The 12871-nt window shown below is 36.5% G+C and overlaps 1 protein-coding gene across 3 annotated transcripts in view; it reads right to left on the bottom strand.

Moving 5' to 3' along the window:
• LOC106461087 (tyrosine-protein kinase JAK2-like) overlaps window positions 1-12871 on the bottom strand; it is a 195096-nt gene that overhangs the window by 134381 nt on the left and 47844 nt on the right. For all 3 annotated transcript variants that reach the window (XM_013920877.2, XM_022387962.1, XM_022387963.1), the window contains one exon: window positions 2050-2214. In XM_013920877.2, coding sequence (XP_013776331.1) covers window positions 2050-2214 — 165 coding nt within the window. The remainder of the gene's footprint in view (window positions 1-2049; window positions 2215-12871) is intronic.

Genomic DNA, 12871 nt, shown 5'->3' with positions numbered 1-12871 from the left:
AATAACCAAAAATTATAAATTACATAGAATTACTATATATACCATAGAATTCCATTATAATTTATCAAGTTTAGTAACTATGATACTGGAGGTAGTATTAGACGAGGACCACATACCAGCCCACTCAATGTCTTCCAGTAGGGAATTCAATTGGGCTATTAAGAGCATAAAAATGCAAAAACTCTGAAGATACATGACTCAGAAAATACTCCTCACCTCGAACGAGAGCAGAGAATAAGTGGTCTGGATCAATTCCATACCACCCTTGACAAACTAACAGGAAATGAGTCCTGGGAAACTGAATTATCCCAACGAATAAAAAGTCATTGCCTAGCACCTCTAAAGGCATTAGTTCAGGCAACATAACACTTCAAAACACTAGACATCACAAACAATCAAGATTTGATCGATCATACAGGTGAGAAATTGTGGTCAGACGAATTGATGAAAAGAATTTATCCCCTTCCATAACTGCCAGCATCTTAGGGAAGAAGAATCTATCTGAGTATAGGAGGACATAGGTAGAATGATAAAGAATCCTGTGCACAATTACTGCAAACAACTCCAACCAGCAAAATCTGCAGGCCAGCAGCAACAAAAATTAAACCTTAAGGGAAATGCAATAATTGGTACATGAGGCTAAAGTCTCAGATGGATATAGAGATATAGCATGAAATACCACCTTAATAGACCATTTAGGTAACTGAAATGATTGTTTGGGATGCAGAACCCCTAATGACTTGAAGAGGCCAGGGTTTACTGTGGTCTAAAATAAATTTTGTTTCTAGTATCTAAAGGAAGTTGATAAAACTACTTTATATAGGGCAACTGTGGAAGATTTAAAACCGTTGTCAAAGAGCTAGGTCAAAAAACAAGTTATGTTTGGCACTTCTGGATGAAGTGGATTCAACATCTCCATATACCATTCTCGATATGGGTGTCATTTCCATTGATAAATGTCCATTGTGTGACTATGTAAAGATTGAGACAGATACATGGTAACTTTAGAAGTTAAACCCCGACATCATGCAAAGGACTGCATAATCTCCATGCATGAAGCTGGAGCTTCAGGACAGCTGGATGTATAATATCCTCAACACAGATAGCCAAAGAGGAATTAGAAGAGGTGGGTACTCCTGAAGGTACCACAGAAGTGGAAACAAGAGTTTAGCCACCAATCTGGTACTATCAACAGGATCCGAGAAGTGGTTGGTGATCATCAGTGTTCCGAACTAAATGAAAAACCAATAGAAAACCTCATGATGCAGCATCCATTCTGTCGGGAGAATCCATCTGGGTTGAGACAGTTGATCGGCCACCAAATTCATCACCCCTTGGAACATGGCAAGCTAGTAGGGTGATATAATAGGAGTTAGCCTAAAAAAAAGGATCCATGGTTCGATAACAGAGAGACCTGAACCAAGTGTCCCCTTGATGGGAAATGGAAGATACCACTATGGAATTGTCAAAGTGAAACCTGACAATTTTTACCCTTAGAAAGTCCAGACCATGAAACATCACTCTTTGAACTGCCAGAATCTGCTGATCCAAGCTTCACCTAAGACACATGGAGTAACAGTAGAAACAAAGACTACAGTACAAAAGTTTCAAAAATTTATAAATACAGTATTTTTTCTAAGACTAAAGAGCAATAAAACATAGATGGGAAAATTTCTCATAACAAGATAAAACAAAAACATCTCACAACAAATAGCTTAATGACAGCTCATAGAAAAGCTTTAAGAACATGACAAAAAAACACAAAAACATGACTTGACAGTAAACTCATCAAAATAAAGAATACTTTTTATTATAACTGCATTACAGTAAATTTTACTGCAGAAGAAAGTAGTTCTGTAGACTATGTTTTTAATTTGATGGTATTGTTCTTTTACAACAGAGGTTTAATGTCAATGTGATAAGTGTGTGGCTTCACATCTTGAATTTTCTCATACACATTACTTAATAACAAATAGATTTACAGAATTAGTAAAAATAAATAAATTGTTCATAAATTATTAAAATGAAGAGAATAAAATACAAACTTACATTTTTACTACCATCAATGTACATGCTCAGACCTGGTTGTTCACTGCAATAAGGATCCACCTGCAAGTTTACCATCCATACTTTTCCTTCCTCATCTACTTGTGCTTTAAATACTTCATATCCATAGTTAGGAACAAGTTCATAAAGTTGTTGCATATACTCTTCCTAAAAAGGTGAGGAAGACCAATAAATCTAAATATACACATGTACACATTCCTTTAAAGCTTTTGATTCATAAAATCAATAATATTGACATTATTAGTCAGCAGTTAATTTGATACCAAATAATCCAAACTAAACATGATTCAAATATATAGAACATTGAACATTATACTTTCTACTTTTTTTTTAACAGAAAAAAGGACAAGGACGCAGACTGTCCACTTTGGCTAATCAGCTCAAAAAATAAATCCTAATGAAGATTAAAGTAACAAGTGAGAGAGAGAATCTAATACAGTGGATGTTTAATACACAATAAAATTATCTATATGTAAACAAAGTGACCATTCAATAAGAATGAAACTTAAGGTTCACACTCAAAACAACATTTTTCTTACTTGAAAATGTGTTTCCAATAGATATTCACCTCTGAGCATAGAAAGCTATCTTCCTCATAAGTCTGCCTTAGAGATTTGCAAGCCATTAGCCTTCAGTCAACTCCCACCTAAATTCATAAGATTTCCCATGATTTGTCCTACTGCATAATGACATTATTATGCAGCAAAAGCCCTCCACCAATAGGAGGGTGACACAACATCAGAGTTCACAAACTCAGTCTATGCATTTGCACTTGTGATCATTCTCTAATGAGGCAAGGAAACTAATTTGCACTGGAAATGGGGAGGAAGGATAGGAATTGTTGGAAGAAGTGAGTATCTATAGGAAATATATTTTCAGATAAGAAAAATGTTAACATCCAAGGCAAAACACACCTCTACACAAGAAAACTAGAATCCCACGTGGATATGGTGCAGGAACTGATGCAGAAGTTATCTAGATGAGTTCCCTCCAGAAAGCACTCAAAGGAGACCCATGGAGTGTGACTCCTGATGGCAGGGGCTCCATAGAGGCAGACTTGTGGGAGACTGCATATCATCTCTTCCAGTGTACACTCTTTGCTCCATGTGTCATGGGTATTGGCAGAATAAGAACATGGCCACCCAAGTACTTGCACACAAGATGTTGGAGAGCCAATATGAGTAGCATGGTTGGGGGCATTCAGATCATTCCTAGTGCTCACCTCAACTCTACCATCAGGCTTCTTGGACCAGCACTGGTAGGAGGCAGACCCCTACCAACCACATGTGTGAGGACTTGTGTAAGCTAGTCCTATGCTGATTCAACACCAAACCACCCTGAAACCAGCATGTTATGAATATAATTATATAAGATGTGATATGTGCTACACCGTCAGTGTCATCACCACTCTACTTCCCACTGATTGGCACCATTTGTTCAGCCTCTAGCAATTCAGTCCCAGTCAATGAGGGTTCTTCATTGTACACCACCCCAGCAGCTAGGAACTGGTAAGTGATAAGGATCTCAAAAGTGCAAAAGTTGGTGCAATAACTGGCAATGGCAGAGACAGCCAATCAGTTGTCAAACAGCCAGGTAAAGGAGGAGAGATGGCCAACCATAGGACAATCACGCCAAAAATATGCCACTTATGCTGATAGATGGACAACGTGGATGGATGCCAACAATGTGAAAGGAGAAAGGTTAGCCTCCAAGAAAGTCTGGCTCTACAGGCAATGGACCAGAGAAATCCCAATGTGACGATGGAGGGACAAGATTCCTTAATGGAACAGAAACGTGTGAGGCTGAAGCAATAGAGGATATGGGTGGTAGGGGAAGAGGAGGATTAGTGGAAAGACTATGAAGAAGTGGAAAACAGGTTTAAGCCAGCCACAGAGGTGCTACCAAGAGGACTCAGCAAGGAGTGTCACAAATTAAGGCTAGGATTTGGGGTAACAGAAGGAGAGGCACGTAAGCATACAGGAAAAGATCTGACTAGTCCAGGCTGAATACATCAACAGCTAGGTCTGAAGGATGGAGAACAGGAGACCAAAAGAGAGGAGACTTGAAATTGAGAGTGTAGCAAAGAGGAGACTCTGTGAGAGAACACACCCAATGGAAAACATGTAAGTGAAGAGACCATTCTGTGAGCAAAACACAATCAAAGCTGAGAGAGCTGGTCCAAAATAAGGTTCATAGCACCCAGAACATGACAGGCAATGAGGCAATTTGTTAAGCATGGGCCCAATAAAGAAGGTAATGGGTCTGAAAACAAAGGGTCCTGGATCTGATACCCCTCCTGATGGGTGGTATAGAAAACAACTGTTGTCAGAGTAAACCATAACTAAATGATCCATCATGAAGGGTAAGAAATAGGAACACGATTGGCATACTGCCAAGAGGTTCAGCACATTGATGTGGAGGGAGGATTCATCCTGGGTCCAAGTGCCTGATGTAATGATATCATTCGAATACCCTCTCCTTCCCAAGAGGAAAGCATCTGTGGAAAGGTGCAAGTCAAGCTTGGATGGAGGTAGAAAAATTCCAATAGTAGTATTGGTGTGGTCATGCCACCAAGAAAGGTCCTCAAGAAGAGCAGGGAACAGAAGAATCATTGAGCCAAAGGGTTCCCTTGAGTGGTCTTGCAAGGACCATTGGAGGAGGCATATATGAGCATGACCCAGAGAAATAAGCAGCTTCAATGATGCCATGGTTCCCAAAAGGGATATAACCTCTCATGCAGGATGAGTAGGAGATGCTTGTATCCTGGTGACAGAAAGCACCAGTGCCTGCAGTCAGATAGGATATGGCTTGGCCCAGCTGAGAAGGGAGTTGAAGAATAACTCCCAAGATACTGGGTGGGAGTTAGAAAGAATTTGGAGATCTTGACAAGCCAACCCAAACAGTAGCCTCACACAGAAGAATTGAAGTTTCAAGTGAGGACTCTGCCTGTGAGTGAGACAGGAAAAGGCAATCGTCCATGTAGTGGTCGAATCACAAACCCAGTCTATGACAAACGGCCCTGACCACTCTGTTAAAGACATAGGGGTTGAGACAATTCTGAACAGAAGATCACTGAACTAGAAAATGTGATCTCAATGAATTAATTGAAGGGAACACCAGAAAGACTCTGGAATGGGAATAAAATGGCCCACATGAGGAGGAAGAAGGTTCCCGGGGAGGAAAGGTCAATAACCAGCTGCCAATTTCCAATCTTTTTGGGAACTATGAAGTTGTGTGAGTGAAACCCTGGAGAAGGGTTGTACATGTTCTCTATGCCCTGTTTGTGCTAAAGATCCAACACTTTATCTTCCAGATGTTGAAGGTAGATGGGGAATCTGAAGAAAGGGGGAAGTGAACTGGTTGTGAACTGAAAGAGGAAGCTAAGGAGAAATGGATGGAGAGTCAGTGAGTGAGAACAATAGTAACCCATCTGTCTGCTGAGAGTTGTTCCAAAAGATGTGCATACCTCGACAAAAGATCCCCCCACTTGATTTGAATCTGCCAAACAGTCACCAACTAGCCCAGTAACTTGGACATGTGACTGAAGATGGTTAAGCAGAAGGAGAAGGACATGAAAACAAAAAGGAATATGGGAAACAGGGGAACTAGGATGAGAGATTTGAATCTGCCAAAACAGTCACCAATGAGCCCAGTAACTTTGACATCTGGCTGAAGATGGTTGAGCCGAAAGAGAAGGATGGGAAAACAAAAAGGAAATACGGGACACACAGGAACTAGGATGAGAGAAGAGAATGAAGTGCGGGTGTTGGGATTGTCAGGAAACCAAAGAAGTTAACAAGAATTGATGATGGGTAGCTTCCACCCATGATTCAATTAAATCTGGAATATGCCCAAAAATGAAAAAGTAAAGAGAGAGAAGGTGAAGCAGAGGTCTCATAAAAAGAAAGACGAACATGGAAAAAAAAGATATCCTTACCCTACAAGTCTCAACAGCAAATGATCCAATGAGCAGGGAAAGAGACAAAGTAGTAATACAGGCCATGGCAGAAAGAAGAAGGGAATGGGAATCACCAGTAAAATCATCTGGTGCTCTGTGAAGTGTAGACAGGAAAGATAATGAACCACAGTAAAGAGGTTTAGCCAAAGTAGAGAGAATTGGATAATATAGAAAGAAACTAACCCCAAAAGGTCAGCCCACACACAGGAAAAAGAGACTCCAATGTCTGTGACTCCATAAAAGGGAAAATAGAATGACTTTATGTCATGATATAGGAATCATAAAGGTGAGGAGAACAAGGCATAATCTTGCAGAAACAAAATGGGTCTAATATGAGGAGGAGGAGGGAAAACATAACACTGGTTAGGGGTAGGTTTATGAAAGTGGGAATGGAAATGTCATATAACACAGAAACAAGAGAATATAACACACCTGATTTATAAGGTCTCTATAATGCAAGGAAACCAGAAAATTTTCTTCAATAAGAAATGAGGTTCCTAAGGCATAACCAAGAAGTGGAAACAAATGGTCAAAGTCATAATCCTCTTCACGCTTCCCCTTAGAATGAAGGAATGGAATGCCAAATGAATGGATGGGCACCAAAACTCATGGCTGCATAATGGAACCTATTACCCTATGCACAATGTTATCCATATTTAATGGGCCTCCAGTAGCCAAGTGTGAAACTTGACTTGTGTGAGGTTATTCCTCACTCACACTAGAAGTTAAAGTTACATGAACTTAAGAATTCATATTTAGAAGAAAAAAGTCCTTCAATCTACTGCAAACTTCTGTAAATTGTGAAATTCAAAATATATCTATTATGTTCAGTGCCAATGAAAAAGCATGATCAGGAGTGCAAAACCACAGAGGGAGTTAGTGCACTAAGAGAATAGTGAAGGGCTTTTTCTGCATAATAATGTCATTATGCAATAGCATAAATCACAAGAAATCTCATGAATTTAGGTGGTAGTTGCCTAAAGGCTAGTGGTATACAAATCTCAGGCAGACGTACAAGGAAGATAGCTTTCTGTGTGAAAAGGTGTGTATCATCTTGGAATTTAACAATCAACAAAGAACAAAATTCACATTTTTGGTCTAGCCTAGACCTTACAGCACAATATTTAACTATTATACATAAAGATAAGTTGAAACTTATGTTCAATGTTCCACTCAACTATTTGTAAAGAAGTTTAATATACTTAGAGCTTTTATGTAGGTTCCTAAAAGTAAAATTCCAAACATTCTGACACTGAAACATATAGGACTTTGAATGTCATGAAAATTAATTTTCATTAAGTGCACCATGCAGTCCTTACCAAGATAGTGCACAGTGTTTGTAAAATGTCCTATGTTTGTGTGAAAGTTGTTAAACTCAGTTTAAAAAAATATTTTTCCTTTTGAAAGTAATGGGAAATTCAGCATGGAATTTATTCATTATTTATTAGTTCTTTTCAAAAGTAATTAAAAATTGCCTCTATGTACATATGTAAATTCAAGAAAGAAAATATTGATCTAACGTAAACTAAAACAAATCTGATTTTGACTGAAGTAATTGTGTTCTTTTATCTTCATTTAAAAAGATAAATAAACTTTTATGTTATGTTAAGACATTAAGTTTAATTAATATTATCTTTGATTAAAAGCAAGCTACCTACATAGCTCAAAATTAAAAAAAAATTGAATGTACAACTGCTTTAATATACTGTTCTTATGTTCTTCATTTTAATGATCAGAATACCTTGTTTCATCAGCTGAGTACCGTCACTGAAGAATGTTGGAATATTTTCAGCTATAATCCAATAATATCTAATAAGGTTTGGCCAGCTCTCAATATTTAGGTTAGTCCTAACAACTCAAAATGTTCATAAGAATGATAAATTAAAAATAAGAAAAAGAGAATATTAAACATTCTAACCAATACTTTTCACAAAAGTAACATGAAACAAATAACAGGGTATAACTAACTACCAGAACATACAAACATTAGTGGTGGTTTGCTACATGCACCATTGTGGATTTCATAATGCAAATGTAATGTTGACTTTCATGTACCAAAACTACAGCACAGTGTATTCAAAAGAAAACTCCAAAGTAATTCATATGGGAAAGTGAATAATTTCACTAATTATATTACATACTTACTGATTATCATATACTTCCTAAAAATAACAAAAAATGTGTAAATAATTCCTATGTTCACATAAAAAAAGCCCTGAAGACAAAACAAAAAGTAAATGATATGTGGTAAATATTTCAGTGACTCTGACATCCACAAATGACAAAACTTCCATGAAATGAGACTTCTGTATCTAAATTTTAGAGACAGTTTTGCTAATTTTTACCCAATACCTATGACAAAATCCAGATAAAACCCTGTGTAATGTGATCTTCTTTTTTCTAGTGACTGATGTAACTAACAGTGAAATATGTGAAACTGAAATATAAATTAACACATACAGTTCTAACTTTCATTTAATAGATATGATACCAGTACAAAAAATTAGCATAAAAACTAACCTCTTCTACGTTTACTACATAAAAATCTGAGTAAACCTTCTCCAAATTATTTTCTAACAGGTGAATTTCATGTATATAACATACATGATTAACATTACAAAAGCAGCTGCTACAATGGTTTGAATTAATAATTTATTTTGATACTGTTTTGGTCCTTTATGTCACCATGATAGCATAGTGTATAAATTTTCTTACAAACAGAAAACAGAACATTCCAAAGTACAGGCTCATATTGGCAACAGTGTTGAAACTTAAAAAAACAACAAAAGAAACTGTTGTTTGAAATAATGATTACATGAAATTTTATATAAATGCGAGACAATAAAATTCAAAGTATAAAATACACTGTAATACTACAATAGTCCCTCTTAGATACAACCAACCTATCTCCCATGATAAAAAGTTGAATCTGACAGGAAGTCATTATTCAAAGGTTCAATAACCAGATAACGAACGACCAAGTTCAAGCTGTGCCAGACGCTATTGACAAAACTTGAGCATAATGGTAATTATACGGTATAGGTAATCAGACGATGTATCAAATTGGTATAATAATAGTTATGATGGACAACAGTTTAATAAAGATAACTCAAAATTGTTTTGTTTGTGTTTTATGTAAAATAATTTGTTCATCAATCACTTTTAAGCCAAGAAAGGTTTACTGAAGGAATCTGGGGACAAGAGTAAAATGTATGACAGTGATGTTGACAAGGAAGATAATTCAATCTTTGTATCAAATGATGACAGTAAATTGTGTCATACAATCTTTTATGTATCAAAGGAGGAGTTGCCCTCTGATAGATTCAACAGTTTACTTGAGTTACAGAATTCAAATGGAGCAAATATGAAATATAAGAATTCAAGTCATGTATAAGTAGAGTTATCCAGAGGTCACTTATAGAAGAAATCCTTCAGTCCAAGAAATATGCAATAATGATAGATGAATGCACAAATTTATCAATACAGAAAAATTTATCAGAGTGTATAAGGTATGTGAAGAATGGTGACGCAGTAACAAATGTAGCCACTGAAGATACAAAAGCTCACACCATTGTCAGTCACCTGATAAAGTGCCTTACTAACCTCGGGCTTGACCCAGCTAAGATTGTTCCTCTAGCAACAGATGTAGAAACCCTACAGGTTGGTTGGATAATGGTGTTAAAGATGTGAACTGCATGACTAATCCCGACTCACAAACCTGTAGTGCCCATGGATCTGAGAGTAAAGTTACCCCATGTCCAGTAATTCTTGGAGCAGAGCCACCACAGAACTCGACGGCATACAATAATCCACACCACCACTAGAGGTGTGTCAACCAAACAGTGGAACCCATGGATATGCCAACGACAACATGGATGAAGGTAGAAGCAAATAACTGAACTGATGGGTATGCTAACAATGGTTCCATCTCATTAGTAATGAAGTTGGAGATACTGGAAGTCTTCTAACAAGGTTTAGCATTAGGAAAACAACACGTTGGATGTTAGAGTTGTAAATCCATAAACATACCCCTGTCCCATTAAGGGATATTGATCTATTCAGGTGAACTACCAACTCTACCTTAGATCCCTAATTTCGAGGAGCAGCTATAGTATTTGAGTTGAAATATACATCCACCTGGTGGCAGTAGTCTAAATTACATAGTTCACAGTTAAAGCCCAACTGTCCCAATCTTGTAACTGAGCAGTAAACCTCCCTGCATGAATCACAGTATCTGTGGATGAAGAGAAAACTAAATAATCGTGACCAGACCTTACAGCCATCAAGTAAATGCAGGCTCAAAAGCCACTTGGGAAAGACCCAAAAAATCATGCTCAGTGTACCAACTGAAGAAAACAAATCAGAAGCAGCTGATACCAAAGAGGCCTCCTTTTGTAAAGACTGTTCTGATTACTGTTATTAGGAACAACATGTTGTCAGTTAAGTTTGTTATGTTAGAGCAAAATAACATTGGGCCAACTGCTATGTCCCTGATAGGAAATCAAACCATAGACTTCAGCACTGAAAATCCATAAGCTTCCCATTGTCCCACAGGGGACTAAGAAGCTAACAGAATAAATGAAGACAAAGGAAAAAGGTAATCAAAATTCTCTCCAGAAAGTCTAGAATTGCCTACAAATGCAGCCTCAGAGCCCCTGCAGGAACACCACTGAATTGAATATATGTCTCCATCTCACTATGAGCAAGGTCACCGACAGTTTCAACCAAGAGTAACGTTGTTTGACACTAGATATCAGAGGTGGGACAGGAGAAACATGATTTACCTCTGTGCTGGAAATAATAATCTGGGAATTTATAACATATAACATTTTCCAATTGGAAAAAAAAAATTTGTTTCAATAGGAAATTCAACTAGATGCCACTAAGAATACTCAAAGTATCTCCAATGATCATAGTACTAGTATGGGGAAATACGTTAGTGAATGGTGAATGCTTTGTCAAGATAAAATGATAACATTATGGGAATGAAGTGCTTTTTTTTTTTTAATTTTCTTTTTTCCTTTAAAGACTATGTTGATTTCTGTTGATTGGAACAACTTTTTGTGAAGTAAATTTTTGTTAGAGCAAAGCAATGTTGGGTCATCTGCAGCATCCACCAAGGTAATTGATTCCCAGCCCCAGTGCTACAAGTCCACAAACTCACCACTGTCCCACAAGGGGAATAAAAAGCCAACACACTAAAAGAAGGTCCAGGAAAAATCGAATCAAAATTTTCTCCACAATGTTGAGGATCACCCTCAATTGCAGCCTTAGAGCCCCCAGAGGACCATCACAGATCCAAATATATGTCTCCATCTCACTACAAATAAGATCACCAAAAGTGACCAAGGTGGGATAAGAGAGACTTAATTTGCTTCCGTACCAGAAATAATAATCTGACAATTCATTCTGTAAATCGGCTTGCCATGCCAACAGGAATAGAAAAAGTATTATTTTGATACTTATTATAAATTACTACTACAAAAATCAACTAGATATAATAGTGATAATGATCAAAGTATCTTTGAACGGTCATAATACTGGGAAACCCTTTAGTGACACTTTGTCGAGAAAATATGATAACAATCTGAATGAGGTGCTTATATACAGCACAAGAATAGAGGGCACATTCACATAGGTGGAGAGTGTCAGGAGACAAATATAACCAAGGGCAATTAAATGTGGTATAAAAGAATGAAGCAAGCAAGAAAAATCAGACCAATGCTCAGATGGGCAAAGGAACAAACTCCGACAATCAAGTAATAGTTATAAGTGGGAGAGGAGATGTGTACATATTGGAAATGTGAGCCCTACCACAGCTGTTTCATTACTTTTCAAACTTCTTTAACTTAGAAACTGTTTTCATCTTTTTGATGTTTTTTCTAATAAACATGAATGAGAAAAATATACCTGTTTTGTAATGACTTAATGATATAATTTACAATGAATTAAAAGAATACTTTAGTCTTAAAAGAATATTTCATAGAAGGCAGCGACAAAATTACAAGTGGAAAAAGTATTTTATTTTTAATGTATTGCAATATGATTTTTCTGGGCAATACTCAGCCGAAGAATCAACTAGCCTTCACAATAACAACCACCAAGCCTAACTCTTAAATACCATTTTCATATTGACACACTTCTCATCTGAAATATACAACAGACCAATTAAGACAAATAAGTGAAAAGATATTACATTTAAGCATGACTTTAACTCTTTCAGCCCAAGCTCGGTCCCTTGGACCGACCTCGTAACCATTTTGTGCTTGTTATAGTTTTCATGCAATAATGTTTAAAATAGTAAGCGAATGTTAACGAAATTGTACACATTATCAGTAAACATTACAATGCTTTCATATACAAAATATTTAATTTTTTTATTAAGTCTTAAGGTTTGTAAAGCAATGTTTCTTTCATGCCTTTTTTTTTTTCACATCTTACCTATCTATCATGCAAAGTAATTTTCATTGTAAGATTAAAAATACTTTTATGCATAACAAAATTTTGAAATTTCACATGCGAAATCTTTATAATGTCTGGATAGTTATCAAATATTTCTTAACAAAAAATCTTTATATTTTATCTGTTATTTTCAGTAATTAATCTCTGTATGGGTTCGGTAGATTTGACCGATCTCGCAACCACCATAAAAAATTAGGAAATAAACAAAAATTATGCCTCTTTCATTCTAGAATGAACACAAAGTATAACACAAAAACATAAATGTTTAGATAAAATAGCTCAAATCTGATAACATAATGCATTTATATATATTTATTATTTTTATTATATTGACCTTTCACCCATGCCTGGCTAATAATACAGAAGTTACAACAATGCAGCTCA

The sequence above is a fragment of the Limulus polyphemus genome, unplaced genomic scaffold, assembly GCF_000517525.1.
Source record: "Limulus polyphemus unplaced genomic scaffold, Limulus_polyphemus-2.1.2 Scaffold895, whole genome shotgun sequence".
Classification (NCBI taxonomy): Eukaryota; Metazoa; Arthropoda; class Merostomata; order Xiphosura; family Limulidae; genus Limulus; species Limulus polyphemus.
The sequence above is the reverse complement of the archived record's forward strand: the minus strand, read 5'-3'. Positions and strand labels throughout refer to the sequence as shown.